The sequence below is a fragment of the Colias eurytheme genome, chromosome 11, assembly GCF_061535395.1.
Source record: "Colias eurytheme isolate Ceu_HAF_F1 chromosome 11, ilColEury1 Martin Lab GWU primary, whole genome shotgun sequence".
In the NCBI taxonomy this organism is placed as follows: domain Eukaryota; kingdom Metazoa; phylum Arthropoda; class Insecta; order Lepidoptera; family Pieridae; genus Colias; species Colias eurytheme.
In genome coordinates, this window is record NC_142990.1 from 6,242,777 (window position 1) to 6,262,139 (window position 19,363).

At 32.8% G+C, this 19,363-nt stretch overlaps 4 protein-coding genes across 5 annotated transcripts in view; 1 reads left to right on the forward strand and 3 right to left on the reverse strand.

Annotated features, from left to right (window-relative positions):
- Positions 1 to 19,363, forward strand: part of eIF3g1 (eukaryotic translation initiation factor 3 subunit g1) — a 123,434-nt gene that overhangs the window by 93,793 nt on the left and 10,278 nt on the right. The gene's annotated exons all lie outside the window — the stretch shown is intronic.
- On the reverse strand, positions 10 to 4,211 carry ppk23 (amiloride-sensitive sodium channel pickpocket 23). Its single transcript, XM_090107378.1, has 11 exons — positions 3,662 to 4,211; positions 3,487 to 3,584; positions 3,269 to 3,371; positions 3,012 to 3,189; positions 2,728 to 2,873; positions 2,498 to 2,597; positions 2,147 to 2,423; positions 1,814 to 1,952; positions 1,620 to 1,726; positions 880 to 1,063; positions 10 to 373 (listed from the first exon to the last, which is right to left on the reverse strand). The coding sequence occupies exons 1-11, from the start codon at positions 3,877 to 3,879 to the stop codon at positions 262 to 264; spliced, it is 1,662 nt and encodes a 553-aa protein (XP_089963504.1). The 5' UTR covers positions 3,880 to 4,211; the 3' UTR covers positions 10 to 261.
- Positions 4,528 to 10,691, reverse strand: LOC149904620 (adenylate kinase 7-like). The gene is made up of 16 exons (XM_090107381.1): positions 10,445 to 10,691; positions 9,958 to 10,113; positions 9,744 to 9,889; positions 9,021 to 9,148; positions 8,711 to 8,863; positions 8,118 to 8,199; positions 7,952 to 8,038; positions 7,721 to 7,879; positions 7,186 to 7,305; positions 6,764 to 6,951; positions 6,495 to 6,586; positions 6,307 to 6,417; positions 5,957 to 6,238; positions 5,460 to 5,587; positions 4,951 to 5,109; positions 4,528 to 4,734 (listed from the first exon to the last, which is right to left on the reverse strand). The coding sequence occupies exons 1-16, from the start codon at positions 10,689 to 10,691 to the stop codon at positions 4,528 to 4,530; spliced, it is 2,445 nt and encodes an 814-aa protein (XP_089963507.1).
- yrt (erythrocyte membrane protein band 4.1-like yurt) lies at positions 12,029 to 17,562 on the reverse strand. Of its 2 annotated transcripts, none has more exons than XM_090106908.1 (2): positions 17,361 to 17,562; positions 12,029 to 15,570 (listed from the first exon to the last, which is right to left on the reverse strand). In XM_090106908.1, the coding sequence occupies exon 2, from the start codon at positions 15,554 to 15,556 to the stop codon at positions 14,042 to 14,044; it is 1,515 nt and encodes a 504-aa protein (XP_089963034.1). In that variant the 5' UTR covers positions 15,557 to 15,570; positions 17,361 to 17,562; the 3' UTR covers positions 12,029 to 14,041. The 2 variants fall into 2 exon arrangements, with proteins under 2 accessions (XP_089963034.1, XP_089963035.1); XM_090106909.1 differs by lacking the exon at positions 17,361 to 17,562 and adding an exon at positions 16,975 to 17,284.

The window sequence follows — 19,363 nt, forward strand, 5'->3', positions numbered from 1 at the left end:
TTTTTCACAATTAAAACCTTATAAATTAGAGTGATAGTGCAGTCACTAATAGCAAAGACAAACATTAATAAACAAGATCTTAAAGATTATGAAATAGGTACAAATAATTTGTCGTAGGTTGTAATTTACTATATGAGTTATACAAATTAGGTATGGGTTATGCATATATTACACAGACTATTAATAATATACTACGATATATTATAAGTTTTATACATACAAAGAACTTGAATGTACAGTTTTATCCACTATTAAAAAAAATTAAGGCAGATATTCGGTATAACCCGGCGGAGGTGAATATTTCGATGGCTTTATATCCTTTGGACGAACTTTAAGTGGTCTCGGCATCGGTGGTGGCGGCGGTTGTTTCCACCTATTAAACAAAAATTAGAAATCAATTAAAAATCCTTGGTATTCAATAAGTATTTCATATAAATTCAATTGTAATAAACTTGTCAGACATTAATTGATACACGGTAACAAAGATTGCACATACATAAATGAGATTATAGTTTTTCACACGCATACGTAAAAAGTAGTAGGTACACCATGTATTTGACACCGTAATGTATATAAATACAAAACAACATGAATCATATTTTTTAATACATATTCCCAAGATTTGGATTTGAATGAATTCATTAAAAATGTTCAAAAGTTAATAAAAAATGAGAGGTGTAGGAGGAAGCAAGGAACACCTGGATGGAACGAAGTTACTTTTATTAGAGAGAGACAGACAGAGAAACGCGCACACTGCACGGCTTTCAACTATGGCAGAAAGTGTTGTTTCAGCTTTTGGTCTTAATTCCGTGTAGTAGTCCCGTTTTACAACGCACAATAAGGAACTTCATTTCAATAGCTTAATCATTATTCACATACCAAGGCACAAGACTAAGATCATGCGGCGGTTTGGGCTGTGCGAGTCTCTCCGCCCGCTCCGTGCGCAACATGTCCGCGTCGCGCGCGGCCGCGCAGCACGCGCGTAGTGTGAAATAGTACACCAACTCCACTCCGGATAAGAGGGAGAAACCGAGGAATAATCCTGCTATCCCACCGAATGATACTAAACAGATATACCATAGAAGATTTAATTAAAACAATTTAAATAGATATATAGTATTTTCTTGTTTTTTATTGTAAGCGAGTGTTCTGTTAACATTTAGAAATTAAAGACATTTTAAACGCGAATTATTTATTCGTTATATTGCTTAACGCTACGTTTTAGTTTTTACACACTTTACAGAGAGCGTGAACACGTGCGTGGCGACTAATTAATAAATCACGTTTAAAATCACTTAGTAAGTCAAAATGAGGCGTATGTAGGTAGGTAGTGTACTTTTCATCCTTATTATTGAAATGCAACCTGTACCTATATACTATGTATTCATAATTATTTATAGGCATAGAGGAATCCACAAATAGATAAGTAATTACGAGGGTCTACATTAAATATAGCTTCGCATCAAATTGGATTAACGCGAAAGTTAAGCCCTTGCGCTATGGTATTATCTCGCTACTCAGTTAGCTTAATCTAATTGCTACCAATAAATATACCTATGGTTACCTACCTAAATACTCTCTCAATCCTGCTTATACACTAGATTGTAAATTTCGCTTACCTAATAAATCAACCCAACCAAACAATACTTCTCGTTTATACCGAACCATGGGCCAAGAGACAAACTCAGTTTCCAATGAATTAGTTGCTACTGGGCCTTTGCTTATGCTGCGGAATAATAATAAGTAAGTATTAGAATCTTATATACACTACTTACTTGCACAAAATATATGTACCTAGATAATAACATCTTACTCGATTTCCGTCAACTTTTCCACTTCATAAACAGTGTGAGTGCAACCCAATTCACAATTGCAACGTGTCACATCCGTAATGGCAGCCACGTGTTTTGATATACATTCTAATTCTTTCACAGTGCAATGTCGATAGCCTTCTACAAAATAATACAACTAAGTAATCTGACTAGAAATAGAAATGAATGAGTTATATAGCTATTTGACAATATGAGAGATGCTAGTTAGGTAAGAATGAAGCAACTTATGAATTTAAAATAAGGATCATTATGAGTTCATGCTTGGACAAAGTGTCAAATAAGTTAATATGTAATCATGAAAGAAAATGCATTACTAGTAGTTGGGTAGAAATGAGGAACACATTTACAATACGAGCGACTGCGTTGCATACGACACTGCCTCATGCAAGCCGTGTACGTATATATATTAGATGTTTCCAAGAGTTGTTCATCCGCAAAAACACAACGTCGTTGACGAACAGATAGCTGCCTTGCGTCTTCTGTAGTATATGTATGTTTCACTGAAAACGATACTTTTTCCACCCGTCTATCCCACGAATGCTGTATGCTCTGTTCCAATCCAGCCATTTCTTCTGTAGAATGAATATAGATCTGAAAACAAAAGATTTATTTCCAGTTTAAATATTCCACAACTTAGAAATATTTAAAAAGATGTTATAACGTACATCAATAGTAGAATCGTTGCGTAAGGAGTTAAACATAAATGACCATTTGGAATCCGTTTCGTGAATGAAAGCCTCAGAAAATTGATCTGTTTGGGTTTGCCTGTAAAAAAATAATATTATTGCGCACGTAATAATTAATTAATCAGTAACTATAATGGCCAGAAAACAGCAACATATTTACAAATCAAATCAATAAAAGTTATAAGTAATTCAAACTACGAGTGAATTACCATGGCCATGACTTTTCTGCGTGTTTAGAATTGAAAGCGTAACAAAAACCCATTTCGGTAAAAACAGGAGCCACTAAATCGCAACACTCTTCAGAGTCCCCCTTCCATTCACAATCATAGAATGCATTTTCGCAATGTCGTACAATCTGTAACATAAACCCTAAGCAATTATTACATGGTAGATTGTATACAATAAATACCCAAATCAATCATTTCTTCAGAATTATATTTTAGTTTCGTAACTATTATTTCTTCGTAAATAACAAAAAAAATGGAATACAGACACTAAAAACAGCTTCTTTAGGATTAAGAGCCGGTATAGATGCATCGGTATCAGTTTTGCCAACAAGTTCTGGATCCTTAACAAATTCGGAGGCTCGTGCTGCGATTGACTGATAACTCAGTGTAGATAACCATTTTAACATTTCTTCTGCTTTTGCCGGTGGTTCTGAACCCCATATTCTATAGAAAATATAAGTTTATAGGAAAAAATTCTTAGAAAAATACTTCATATAACTACTACACTCACTACTTTACTCACGTATTAATGTATTCTGTTAATAGTTCTTCGTCAACAGGATTCCTATCACATATTGTGACTGCAGGAAAAGGCACATCCCAATTATGGAAATCTGTATCTAACCCTTTGAAAATTACATTATATTAGACAAGATGCTTACTATTTTAGCTACTACAGTACCTACTACACTATAAGTATCTGAAAATATTTATGCCTAACTACTACACATACAACCATACCTGTTATAGTAGGATTCGTTTGAAATTTTTCCCATAAGCTCACGATGATTATGCAAGTTGCTACTGCACCAATAGCAGTAAAACTAAACCACATAAATCTGTGAAAGAATAACCACTATTGCATTATCTAATCATATCGTTATTTTGTAGATGTTAGGATACTTGTATCACTTACTTTTCACAAAACGGTCGTTCCTTTTCAGCTATATATCGGACGCCATGCAAAGTTGAGTTGTTGAAAAATTCTGTGGTCTGATGACGTAAACTTGTGGCGAACAATGAAAGCATACCGTCATCCTGACTCTGTTTAATATCTGGTTCTGTGAACCAATTTTTCCTATTTCTGAGGCCTTTACGTTGACTCTTTGAAACAGGTTGCGGGTGTATCTTCATTATGATTGATTTTAACTATCACTACATTTTCTTGAAATTCTTAACTCCTTTTTTTGGTTTTAAAATGAATTTAGTAGCATAAAAAGCACATTGTTTTTACATTTCATATTAAAATGGAAAAGTATCATAACATCCACTGTTTGTCCGTCATTAACAAATACGTGATTGCATGAAAACAAATTTCATAGGTCACGCGAGACTAGATAACATCACAATATTAAAGTGACCCGTCCATTCAGGACAATCATTATTGTATACCTAATATCTATCGAGCCCAGTACATTATACTTTAATTTCGTTTAGTAAAATAATTAGTGTGTGTTGAGTAATTTCATTAAATTTATCGAACATTTTTAAGAGCAACGAAAACGACTAGCTGCTATAAAACCACAATTTCCTCACTCCCTTTATCTAAAGTTCAATACATATTTACATACAATACATTAGGAATTTAACCTGCTTTGCTTTTTTTATCGTACTTACTCTTTTTGTCTGAGCTAGTATATTAAAATGCGTGTATACTGTATATTATGTATGTCGTCGTATCCTATCCGTAGACCTATGCCAGATCTAAATCGAAACTCAATTAAATAACAATAATAACAGATTTTATTAAGCAATGTTTATTATATGGACATATTTTAAAATTCATAGAGCACTCATGCTATTAATATTATGTTTCTTAGGCGTTTCTTCAACAGCGGCTTCAGGTGGTAGTAGCGGATCAATCTTTATATCCAATTCTTTCAATGCATCATCCAAAATCTTAATTTTACCAAGTAACATTTCTGCTTTCAAATTGTAACCTGGCTCTAGCATCTTGCCGGTTGGATTAAGCTTAAATAAATGCTCCGCCTACAACAAATGTAAATAATAATTATCTGGGACAATGATTAACTTATAGTCATTAAAGGATTTATAAACGTCCTCTAATTCACAATCTGGTAAGGGGCAGAAGGATAACTGAATTAAGTATAGGTCTTTTTTTACTACTTATAATGAGCTAGATTTTTAACCAATATTAAAGTGGAATGGAAAAGGCCCCTAATTATAATTGTAGAAATATAATACCAGAAAGTCAATGGGGTCATCTGGGCGCATTTTAGCAACTTCCAAAAGTGCCGGAGTCAATGTTGGGAATATATTATTGATAAGATAGTTTCGCATCGGCTCGCTTGAAGCAGCCAGTGCAGCTTCTTCCTCCTCTTGCATTAAGCCGTATAACTCAGACTACGGTCAAATAATTATCCTTTAATAAAATTCAAAATACTCATAGCTGGAGTGATGGCATAGTCCAATGATATCATAAGTAAAACGGTGTAGGTAGGTTACCAACACAACTTTCAATCGTCAAAAAATCACACAAACGCAGACACGATAGAGAGAGTGGCATGATTCAACTATCATGAGGGAAAAAGTGACAAGTGAAGCAAATTGGTGGCTAATTAGCCACATTTTGGACGTACCGGTCTCGGAGCGCTTGAAACCTACAACCTTTTTACTTATGATATCATTGGCATAGTTCCTTGGTAAGTAGTGCTGAGTGCATATTATGTAGAGCACAGCACAACTACACCTACCCAATATTCCATTTTATCTTCACGTTCTTCTTGCATCTTTTTTTCAAGTTCCAATAATGCCTTTGCTTCTTTCGTACGAAGTGTTTCTAATTCCTTTTTCTCTTTTTTCTCTGCCGCTTCAATTAAGGCTGTATGAAAGATTTTATTGTTTTATCCTAATTTTTATCGAGACGCATTATCTACTTAGTTACATAAAATTAATAAATCTTATTATTATGTAAGTAGATTTGTGTAATACAATTAACGTTTTACACGGCTATTACATTTCGATAAAATTGCCTAAAATCGATTAATTTATCTTTTAATTAACTAATTATTCATTTAAGAATGAGTCAAGGTTTAATGAAATCTCGAATACACTTTAATATCTATGCACAAAGATGGGTTCATCTAACTAACAAAAAAAAAATAGAATCAAAATCAGTTAGTTACCTACTACTTAATACATGTTTTGTTTTATCAGTGAAAGTTGCATATATACCTAGTGAAAAGCTAACCAATAAGTTTCCCATATCGGCATGGGCGTCCCATTCTCAGAGCAACGGCAGCGTACGCGCCATTCATAGAATAATCGGCGTGTTCTTTCACCGGCACAATAAGTGGATGTATGTCTAATTCGTCAAAGAAATTCAGAGGAGAAACGTCACGACCGTCGTTCATGCGGAATTCACTGAGGCGTTTAAGAACCGTTTCTTCATCCAGCCGTGAGTCACCGTCTGGCTGGCGCATCGCTTTATCACAGATAAAATCATCAGTTGCTTCCAAAGACACAACGATATCTGTAAATTAGGAACAATAAGAGCTTTCTGTGTAACGCCGGCTATGACTCAGAGCGGTTATAGTTTACCTGGCAAGAGCTTTTTCAATACATTGCTATACAAATCTACGTCTTCGTCAAATGGCTCTTCTTCTGTCTCTTCGCCCGCCTCGGAGTCTTGGTCTTCACCTTTATCAAATACTATAACGAGCATTACCAAAAATTATGACACGGATTCATAAAGGGATTAAATTATACGTGTTTTTAAATAAACTTACAAATTGAACATTGCGCTAATGTTGTTGGAAAACCATCGAGAACCCAACCCCTATTAAGAGCTTCACGATTAAGCATTCTTTGACGTAAATATCTGAAATAATTTTAATTAAACTATCACGTCTTCACTTTTTCATAATCATCCTATGAAAAAAAAGAAACTACATACTAATGAATGTGTTATATACTTATTATATACCAACGATTACTACACTACTAAATATAAACATACTTAGACAAATCTAGCTATAAAAAGTTACAAATAAGAAACCCCAAAAGTTCTTCATCACTAATCATTCGTCCGGTCTGCAGCATAGCGAGGGTCTGACGCGCGGTTTCTTGAGCACCTTCTTCTTCACCGGCGTCATCATCATCATCAGCCACTGGTTCCTCCTCTTCACCAGTTGGCATCACAAGATCCGCTGTCTCACCCACCTCCCAGTGGTGAACTCGCCATGTCTATAAGGTTTGCTTGACTCGATTTCAATTGCGATTTTATTTATTTAATCGGCCAGTTAATTTATATTTAAGTAGTTAGTGATTGGCCGATATACATATTTACAAATATACGGGGTTGCACAGAATTATTGTAACAACTAGCTGTTCAGGTAAAAAATACTTAAACACACTGGTTTTAAGGTATGTACTTACCTAGAAACGATAAGCAGTACCTACGTAAGAACAGAAACTTACTAAATCTTTTATAATATCTTCGACCACAGTTTCTGGAGAAATATAAACCAATCCATAAGCTTCACAAATAAGCTTCGATAGTGTTGTTTTTCCAACAATTGGAGGTCCATACACGATAACCTACACAAATTAAGAATAAATTACATATATACCTAGTCAGTAACTATGAATTACCCTAAAATACCATAAGTAACTACCTATATTATATTCTACACAATTTCCATAATGTACTATAGATATATATAATAGAGCCTATAGCTAAGGTGTAAAATATATAGTTACTATAAAAAGAATATGTTTCTTTTTTTGAATAAATTATTGCTTTTTCTACTTTCTGGTAGTTAGTTATGTTTCTGGTAATATGTATTTTAACCAAATAGAAAATTCTTCTCACTTTAAGCGACCAAGCGCTCCCCTATTGTACAATAAAAAAAAGACATTCCTAATTGGTGGTAGTTTAAAAAAACATTGTCTATTCATAAACATTCTTAATCGTTTACATAATTATGAATAGAAAACTTTTGAGTCGATTCACCTTGAATGGCTTTAATCCTCTCTCCTTTTTGAATTGCTTCATAAGAGCGGGCACATTCTCGGCAAATGTGAGTTCCGAGGTCCATTGTAAACCCATTGTCTCAACAATGAACGTCGGTTCCATACTTAAGTTTAGATTTACTAAATCATATATTCGTTGCTATAAATAATATGTAATGATTATTATTATTATTTCAGTGATAAGAAAAAAAATACAACGTAAAATCCTTACATCTATCTCGGTAATTAAGAATGCATCTTCGGGCGGAATGCATTTAAACATTCCCGAACCAGCAATCCGACCAAGAGGCTTAATAATCTAAAAATATTTCATTTTATATTCATTAAATATAAGAATTTATGTGAAAAATATAGCGAAATCAGTTAAAGAATAATACCTCTCTCTGCTTCGTAACATTTTGTTCAACTGCTAAAATATACAGCTTCTTTGGGAAGTCAGTTATTAAATTATACACTATCCTGGAAAAAACAAGACATCTTTAAATACCTAGAATGTTATCAGAAATGTATGGCCGATGTTATCTCCCATTATTACCTTCGGTAAACCTGTTTAGGATGAAAACTGATCTTAATGCTAATAAATGTATCCAAACAATAAAACGCTAAAATAGATAATATATTGATAATGTTTTCTTTATCAATAATTAATTTAAGTCCGAACTCTCGTGATATAAAAACTTAAAAGTACCTAATCTACCCACTTCAATGGTTTTCTGCACGACACTATGAACATTCTATTGTTCTTTGAGTAAAATATGCACTATTACTCACAGTGATTAGCATTAGGTGTGTAAAAATTCATGAATGAATAAGTAGGTAAAGCTTATTATACCATTGTGTTTTTAATCTAATCATGGCCGTCAAATGAAGACGACAAAGCCATAAAAATTCTTCCAATTTTGATTAGATTTGTATTCGATATAAAATTACCTATTAGATCATTATATCCATGTATGTTGTAAATACTTACTGAGCTAAATCTTGTGCATTAATAAGAGGTATGACATTCCCACCACGTCCCAGAATCGGGAGTAATGGTTCACATTCCCATGCTTTCTGGAACCAATAGAAAAGCACGTCCTCCCGGCCACCATACGTAACCCCCGTACCGATCACTATTGCACTAAAGACCGACAAACTCACATAAAATTATGAAATAATTAAACTTATAGCAGTTACGACATAGATAATGCTCAGATAAATAATTTCTAGAATGCAAATTAAATTCCAAGATGTCTACATCTACTCAATTGTTGTAAATTATACTTTTAAAATCATACCCTATTTGACTTTTATATTTTCTTGCAATTCCAATAACTTCATTTTCAATATCATAATGCACTTTATAATTAGGATGAGTTTTTCTTTTGCGAAAATCAGACTCTATAAATGGCATATCTGGAGTGTCCTGGGAAATAAATTGAAGTTTTTTTATTTTATCAATTACAAACAAAATAAGTACAACTATAACTACCTACTTATATCAAGGATTGACTATTGCACGCCTCATAAGCGAAGCGTTGAGGTGGGTACTACTGTCACTTCGCGCAAAACATCTGATTTTTCAAACTTAAAATGTCTTTATGTATCATACATTGCACTTGTAAGATAATACATACACACACATATTAAGAAAAAACACTATTTTTAACATTCATGATATTTTTGATGTCATTTTTGTTATTTAAACTAGTTAAAAAACAGTTTAAAAAAGTTCTGTCTTGGACGTCCGTGTGTCTGTATGTGCGGATCCTTTTTCTTGTTAACACGATAGCGACCGAAATACTTTACTAATCGAGTCTTTTTTTTTCACTTACGCTTGAGTATGCTCAGGAATAGAACCCTTTCATTTTTCAGGGTCTGATTCGATGTGGTTTAATTGTTATTCAATAAACAAAAATAATAATTAATAAATAATTATTAAAAAAAAATTATGAGGCGTGCACTTTTGGATTTTCCAAACTATTTTTATATTTTATATACAAAATTAAGAGTAACTTTACCGGATCCAATGGTTTAGTGAGAGCCCAAGTCATCACAGTGGATATCAGTATCAAATATCGTTTTTTGGACTCTCCCGCGCCACCGTCGTCATCATTTCCGGTTGGAGCTTGTACATCAGCTTGCTTTTCTAATAAATCTTTCAGAACTAAAAATTGTTATGACAAAATAAAATAAAATACAAGACTATATAAAAAGGTGGTGCATCATACTAACGCTTCAAAAAATCCATAACATAAGAGAGTTCATCCCTGTCATAGCTGATATCCAATATAAGCGTCCCACAGGTTAGCATGATCGGCAAACATTCCGATTTTGATACGATGCGTGTGACATTATCAACAGCCTTGATCTTTGAATCAGTAACGGTACCTGACGAACAATTTTTAGGGTTCTGGTTTCAAATATCGAAAGCATGCTATTATTTCATAATCACGCTTCTGATATTTATTCTGTGATAGATAAGTCGGTTAAAGGTTCCTAATATTAGGAATCAATATAGGTACATATACATTCATTCACTTCATAGACCGTGGAGCGTTGAATTTTCAGAAACAGATATTATGATAAATAGTTCTAAGAGCTAAATACCAAAATATTTTTACTATATATATTAATTAAGTTTTTTCGAGTGTGTTGCATTATAGCGATCTTTTTAGAGGATACGATAGAGAAAAAGCAAAACAATTAGAGCTTTTTTTACCTATGATTTCATAGAATTGTTCTGGTGGTGGTGCTAGCGCTATGTCCACCTCTTCCCCAAAAACTGTTTGGGAACTTTGTTTAACTGATTCCGTCGCATTTTTCTCCAATACTTTCGAGACTTCCTTCAGTATGTATTCCCCTTGATAGGAATCTACGTTATTCATGAAATAACGTTTAAATGAAAACAAAACATCTGTTTCAGATGTCGATTTCTCCGAAGATATTTTATCCATTGACCTTTTCATCTCAGACTCGATGGTTCAGTTATTTTTGTTGACATACATTGACAATTTTTTTATACGAAATGTTTTGACAATATGACAAATGAAAAGCTGTGTCCGACATGCCACAGACATACCGACATATGTAGGATATAAAATATATCCTCCTAGCTGCTCCTAGCTAATGAATATGAATATAATGTAGATTTTTGCGTATTTTTATGTTATTTTTGTTCTTTAATTTGTAGATAATATGTTTTGTGATTATGAGAAATAATCTGATCATGCACATACACCACAGCAAAGGAAGACTGGAACAAACCGTGATTAACTACTTCTTTTGTCTTTCCCAATCAGAATTTCTCAATATAGTGTTTCGTGTTGTGCGAACAATGGTTACTCTCTACAATTAGCTTATATCAATTAAACCTCCATATAAATATCCATATAGGCTAGTAATTGAATGAAACAAGATGCATTAATTCGAAATTTTATTTGATCGAATATATTGTTACAAACAATTTAAAACTTTAGTTATAAAATACAAGTACAATAATAAGAATTTCATTTTACCTAAGTAGAAAACAAATTTAAATGATTCTTACATCTAATTAATAAAGCTTAACATGTATTGTAATGACGTAATTATTAAAAAAAAATATGTATTCACACGCGATGGCATGGCCAACATAAACGCATGGAAACCATGTGAATACGCTCTTATACGAAAGCATACAAGCAGCAACAATACAATTATTTATATACTGGCTTGCTAGCCTAGTGCACTAATTGGATTCGTATAAATGAATGCATATAAATTGTTTCCTAATTAGAGTACCTTGTCATGGCAATATAAACATGTATTTATGTATACAGTATATTTATAAAATAATTTGGAAAATCCAAAAGTGCACGCCTCATAATTTTTTTTTAATAAATATTTATTAATTATTATTTTTGTTTATTTAATAACAATTAAACCACATCGAATCAGACCCTGAAAAATGAAAGGGTTCTATTCCTGAGCATACTCAAGCGTAAGAGAAAAAAAAAGACTCGATTAGTAAAGTATTTCGGTCGCTATCGTGTTAACAAGAAAAAGGATCCGCACATACAGACACACGGACGTCCAAGACAGAACTTTTTTAAACTGTTTTTTAACTAGTTTAAATAACAAAAATGACATCAAAAATATCATGAATGTTAAAAATAGTGTTTTTTCTTAATATGTGTGTGTATGTATTATCTTACAAGTGCAATGTATGATACATAAAGACATTTTAAGTTTGAAAAATCAGATGTTTTGCGCGAAGCGACAGTAGTACCCACCTCAACGCTTCGCCTATGAGGCGTGCAATAAATTTTAAGCACCATTATAATTTTTAAGTAAAATATTTAAGTACAGATAATAATAATATATTCGTAATTTAAAACATATTGTATGTTTACCGTTTTAAAACTTTATTTTTACATTGTAAAGCTAAACTATAATCATTGTATAAAATAGTTATAATAGAAGTCATTTATTAAAATATTAAATATTCACGTTTTTTCTAAATTTCATTATATTTCTTCCAAAATCCATATGAGATGTGTTTGTATTGTATAAATACAAAGTTTAGCATTTATTTGCTATGGCACCGAAATTATTCGAATTATGTTTAATACTGTTGTCCACATTGTACTAATATTTATTGTCTTTAATTATTAATATTTAAACTTAGATATGTTAAAAGGACGGCTTCGTTAATACTAATTTAAAAACTTTAAGTACAAAGTTTACAATTGGAATGAATGATGCAATATTATCACTTAACTTTAATGAAATGATTTATCATTGGTCTTTTGTAAGGTAAACATTATTCATTGATGCGTCAAATATTTATTGGACACGAGAGACAATATATTTTGAGCATCGTAAAGATTTTATTATATTCGCACATCAATACCTAAAGGGCAATTTATTATTTATATTTTTTTGCATTTTAACTACTTCTGTATTGCGGAATATACATTGCTCTGGCTGAATACTTAAAAGGATTGTGTCTATGTGAACACTGAACGGCTAAAATAGATCTTGACATGGTTTGACCAGAATTTTCTTGATAAAAAATTTGATAAACTCGTGATAATCTGCATCGCGAGTTTCTCAGCTACTTTATAGACTTCAAAAATACAATACGATAAGATCCTCAAGTACCTCTATGCTCCAGAAAATTTCGTACATTTGAACGACAGTCTTAAATTTGAACAATAATAAGTCATTGGCAATATTATCGTCAATATGATGAATTAAATACAGTAAAAAATGTATGCAACATTTTTAATAAAGAAGTTTAAAATATAAATTGAATGAAATAGATTTCATGACTTTTATAATAAAACTATTATTATAATATATAAAGCTACACTATTAAATATTATATAAATCTTGCACCCATTTAAAAAACGGATAAAACTTATTCCAAAACTGTAGTTTAGAAATTTCAAAATTTACTTCAATAACTTATTCAATGTTTATGGGCTTTGGGTAGCAAACAAACACATCTCTCTATAATCTATATCTCATAGAAAAAAGTCCATTACCGTAATGTTATTAATAATTGCACCATTAATTTCAATAAAAATCAGGCACAACTGTTACGCGGAGTACCCATTTTGTAGGGTTCGTTTAATATTTTCACTACTGAATAGAAGTAAACTTTCCACCAGGGACTAGTGACGATTTGTTGGTTAAAAATCTGACTTCACTAGCTTGAGTCCCGTCCGACTAGGGCCCTTCCGGCCTCCTCCACTCAAGCGACAGCTCAAGCCGAGGTTCGAGATCCCCGTGGCGGGGGGACGCCCTTGCGCATGTCGCTACCAGGGTGAACCTTCAGTTCACCAACGCGTCCGCGTTAAAATGAAAACAAAAAAAACTTGAGCTTTTTTTCGATACTGTTCGAGAAATACTTTCAACACACTGTCCTTATTACAGAACTTCGATGATGATAAAGTGTGTGACTAACCTCCGTTCGATTTGACGTCATATTCGATGCTGTAGCGAATATTTTAGTAATCCTGCATTGTGATTCAAATAATATTAATTTATACGCCGTTAACAGGTATTATGAGTATTGTTTTTTATCAGGTAATTAGGCCATAATTCTTAATAGTAAGTACAATAATTCATTTTCAAAATAATTAATAAAAAAACAATCAAAGGTCTTAATTAGGTACAGTACTTACATAGGTTTATGAATTTTTATTTTTACCTCAATTCTGAACTAAGCTTTAGGGCTGAGATCCCTATTATAATACATACATATAAATATACTCTATTTCCATGAATTAATATTTACAATTGAAGTTATAATTTATAGTTAAATGTTATGTTAAGTAGGTATATCTATCTTGGATTGTTTGTCATTCGCAACAGACTCAAATGTAAAAGAGATCGCGGGACGTATCCAAATCGGGTTGGCGGTTTTCTGGAAACTTGCAGAAGTTTTTAAATCTAAACTTCGGCAGTGCCTAAAAACTAATGTATATAACCAAGGTTCAACCTCGGGGTTTTTTTCATCTATGTTTTCTTCTTTTTCGTCTGTGGACTTTTGCGATTTGGCACTATCTTTTCTAGTTAAAGGTTCAAGGGCAGTTTCGGTTGTTGTTATATCAGGAGTATCATTCGTGTCTTTCGTTGAAGTTTCCTCAACAGAAGTACTTGGTGCTGTTTCAGTAGTTTCAGTCTGTGGAGTACTTTCAGGTTTAGCGGTAACAATCTGTTTTTCTCGTTCTCGTAAAACATGACTTTGCCTGCGAGCAAAACGTTGGCTCGGTCGTCTTTCAAATTGAACAGTTCGACGAGCACGATTTTGTTGAGTTGTTTGGTATTCAGTTTTTCCTGAATATTGAAATCTTGATCCCATCCTAAAGAAGTTTTGCCTAGCCGATGGGCCTTTAACTGGAGCACGTAAGCGGAAGAATGTGTGGTATTGAACAGCACACTTCCAAAGATGTTTGCAAGCTTTTTCGTTATGAAGGCGAAACACGAATGTATGTTCTTGCTCACGCCCTTGGTCATCATCTTCCACTACCACTAAGGTCAACTTCTTCTTTTTGAAATTTAATTTTGTTATTTTCGGCCAAAAGAACAATCCAATTTTTTGAGGACCTTCAAAAACAAGTATGCCTGTCGGTGTTAACCCTAAATGATATTCGCAACCATCTTTTCCCAGAACTATGTGCATGTCCACACCATACATTTCAAGCCACTTAACTTTATTAAGATAGTTTACTTCAGCTTGTGCAGGTGTAAGACCTTTATATTTTTTATACTCTTCCAATATTTCAATTTCCATCTCCTCAGTTTGGTTGGGCACGAAGCGGAATTCCGACACTGTGGCTGGAGTGTGAACCGTTTCATCATAATCTCCCAATTCTGACTGTAATGCTAGAGCTGCCAACTCTACAGCTGTTGTATGTGGACATTCCAACTTGCTCTCTAAAATGTCTTTTTTCAATTGTAAGAAAAATTGATATCTTGTCAATTCTTCTCTGAGATTGTTAGGTTCGGATGAATAAAATTTAACTTTTAACCTCAATGTGTAGGGTGGTCCAATTTTCACTTGCTTTTTAATGGTTTTTGTTGGATCCAGCCAATGTTGCACATTATTAGTATCTGTGAATTGTAATCCAAAATAGTCTTTTTCTATTAAATCCAGAGAGTAAAACACTTGTTCATACAAATCAGCAGCACTAGCTTTTTTGGTAAGATTTATAGTTAAATCAGTATCATCAAGTAACATTACCTTGCATTGAATCAAATTTTTATTTGCTGATGATTTTTGACTTTGTTTCTTGCGTGTCTGGCTAGACGATCGGCCTTTTCGACTCAGAAATCTTAACATGTTTGATGATGTACCTGTAACAATAATAAATTCTATTTAAATTTTAAGGAGTAATATTAATTATTACTACTACAATAACTAAGTTTCATTTCATTTCATGACATAAGTCTAGTCTAGGTTACTTAAGACAATACAATCCTTTTCTCGGAATCAATCATGCTATTTTAGACCAGTACTATCCCCTTATAGGTAAACTAAGAAGCCTTCATTTTAGGAGGATTTTATGCTACATAAAATACTGATGTCCAATCCTCAGCAGGCGCACAAATCTTAATCAATAAAACTATACTAATAACTAGCTGTGCCCTGCGTTTCTACCCGCAGTGCTCCACTCCTATTGGTCTTAGTGTAATGATATAGCCTTCCTCGATAAATGGGCTATCTAACACCAAAATATTTTTTTTCAAATCGGACCAGTATTTCCTGAGATTATTGGGTTCAAACAAACTCTACAGCTTTATTATATTATAGTATAGATGCACGGCTGTGAGACCTAACACTAACATAAAAAGAAGAATGCAAGACAGATGTAACGCTGGAAAGATGAAATTGTCAAAGACTGCAGATTAAAAACTGACAAGAGATAGCATAGGATTGATTGAAATGGAGGCTCCTATTGTCAGGAGAGCAAGACTCACTTAGTTATTACACCAGCCTAGTAGTAGTAATAGGAGGGGTAGGATAGCTTCGATAGCATTTTTTATCTGTTGTTTCAATTAGTAATTATTATTGTTCAGGTTGAAACAACATTTCTTTCTACACTAACAATGTAGTCATGTCATGTAATGTAATCACTCCACTCTGACCGAACAGATGTGATATAGTTATAATACAAGCCATATGCCATGTTGTAAAATAATATGAAGATAAGTTTATAATAACATTTTAACTATCATTTAATCAGATAATTTTTTTCAATCCATACTAATATTATAAATGCGAAAGTAACTCTGTCTGTCTGTCTGTTACTCAATCACGCCTAAACTACTGAACCAATTTGCATGAAATTTGGTATGGAGATATTTTGATACCCGAGAAAGGACATAGGCTACCTTTTATTGCGAAATATGTACCACGGGCGAAGCCGGGGCGGACCTCTAGTTCTTTATACTTTAAAGCATTTAATCTTTAACACTATCACTATCACCTATTTCATTAGCTTAAGTATTTTGCATTTTGCGTAAATGTTTTTTATTTTATCATCAATTATTTTTCCTCTTCTGTTTCATAATTTTAGCAGAATCTATTTAATAGACATTATTTTAATAACTATGAAATATCAAAAGAATGAATGGTGCATCTATTATACAGGACGAATGCAGTTCAGAATAGGTATCATAATAAGTTATAGAATGTCTCCTAGGAATGTTTTACTGCAGCTGTAATGGTTAAGGAACCTGCCCTTCTACAGAACTTACTTGTTCCAAAATGAAAATCAACCAGTGTTACATATCAGTACACTTCACTTTTTTACATGTATTATCTGCATCTGTTTAATGAGTTTTAGTAAGATGTACACAAAATATTTGTCAACTAGTTTTTTAATAAGTTTCCATGCATATTTCACATGGATCAAGGTATTTGTACTGTATGTAATGAGCACACAAACTTTTTAATCAACAAAACATTTCAATTAATAACTTGTGATAATATATTATATACCCATACTTGGGTACGTCAAATATTAATTAAGTTTACACTTGTATTTGAAATTATTCTCTTCATAAAAGTAGTGGTTGTGATACATCTTTATCCTTTCCAAAAGGTCATAGATTAATTGGCTAATATTCATAGAAATACATACCAAAAATAGAGCATCGAATTCAACACACATCAGTTTCACATATTCAAAGTCACAGCACAAAAGATAACTTTATTTTAAATTGTTATTTATTCATTGTAAATTGATTGTAAATCTCATCCGCACTGAATATAAAATTCACAAAACCAGTTTTTATTACTGTTTTACACTTAAATGTTCGATTAAAGTTATTTTTCTCTGTGGTTCGAACCAGTGTTAGCAACCTGAAGTGAGCTGATTATCGTACCAGGGGCGTAAAATTATCGTACATTAGGCGTTTTTGGTTCGAAATTATCGTACTTTTTAGAATAAAGTCAATTATAAATAAATAAATCATATAAATTGTAATATTGATAAGTATGCAAGTTCTCTATAGTTAATCTTTGTTTAACTACCGCTGTCAAATCAACGGGACACTGAAACCATGCTGAAACCCAAACGTTTTACGTGCCTTAATATTCATTATACTCTTTGGTTTTACGCGTGGTACAGACTACAGGCCTGAACCGATTCCATTTCCACTTTATGTTCAATAAACGCGCCAAGTTTAAAATTCAATCTGACAAAATTTCACTTTTCCCATGAAAGTTCCCATGAAACACGTCAAAATTTCATATTTGTATGGGTGAAATAATATAAATTCTCGAATTTTGCCTGATAGAAATTATCGTAAAATCAGCGTACGATAATAACATGCTATCGTACATCGTACGTAGGCACCAAATTATCGTGTTTGTACGATAATTATCGTACGGTTGGGAACGCTGGTTCGAACTATCAACTAATCAAGTAGCTAAATGCTAATCAGCCATAGACGTCGCCACTCGCCATTTCCTTTTTATTATTTTTAACTCTAGTATCTTTGATTACTATTCGATAAGATTTGTTACATAATTTAATCTATAAATTATAGTATTACTACTTTTGCTCTGTATTGTATACTTTACTTATTATATACCTATATACTATATAGGTATACTAACAAATTTAATATGTGATTACCTCAGAGGAATAAACCTATAGAGTTCTTATATTGAGACAGAACAAAATACATATTTTCTAATCTACTTACTCTTAGTCAATAACAGCATTAGTCAGATTGAGATAGCGATAGAGTATCTACACTGTCTTCAAACGTAGCGCGCCGGCAGTCAGTTTGTTTTCCAACCAGCTGGTGGGCTCAGTGCGTCAAGTGTTTTTAACGAAATATTTAGAAAATATAAAGTGTATAGTGTTTATTTTTATTTGTCAGTGTGCTAAAATGACTATTGTATGTTTAGCTACCGGCTATTACTAGTCGAATGGGAGTTTTGGATGAAAACAATGAAAAAATATCTTTCCATCGGTAAGTGATTTTCAGCAAATTGGTAAATATTTATGTTCTAACCCTATTTGAAGGTTTTATCAAGCGCTTTTTTATAAGATTATGTTGTAACTGTAACATTTACCCACTTTATGGGGTTGTGGAATAGCTGTGTTTTACCTGAAAATAAAACACATATTAAATACTTACCTATATTTGAAGCTTACTTCATTGAGAAGGCACCTAGCTTTTTCCGCCTATTTTTCCCTCTCTTTCCGTTGTATATATGCTATCTCTCTCGCACACCTCTCCACCAGGTGGCGGGGCGCACGATAATGTCGGGCGCTGGATGTTTTTCATTGAGTCGAAATCCACAACAGGTGGACGTTAAGTGTAAGCTTCAAATATAGGTAAGTATTTAATATGTGTTTTATTTTCAGGTAAAACACAGCTATTAAACACTTGACCGTAATTTGAAGCTTACTTCATTGAGACCTGTTTGTTACCCACCTGGTGTACAATATATGGACGCCAATGTGAATTTGAATACATAAGTAATTACTTATTTCTTTATTTGAAAGAGTAAGGTGTGCAGATAGTATACCTACCAATAAATCACACAAATTTTTATATTATATAATATATTAACAATCCCAGATGAAAAGTTAATCAAATAAGAACCAAAAAGTTAATCATAATGATT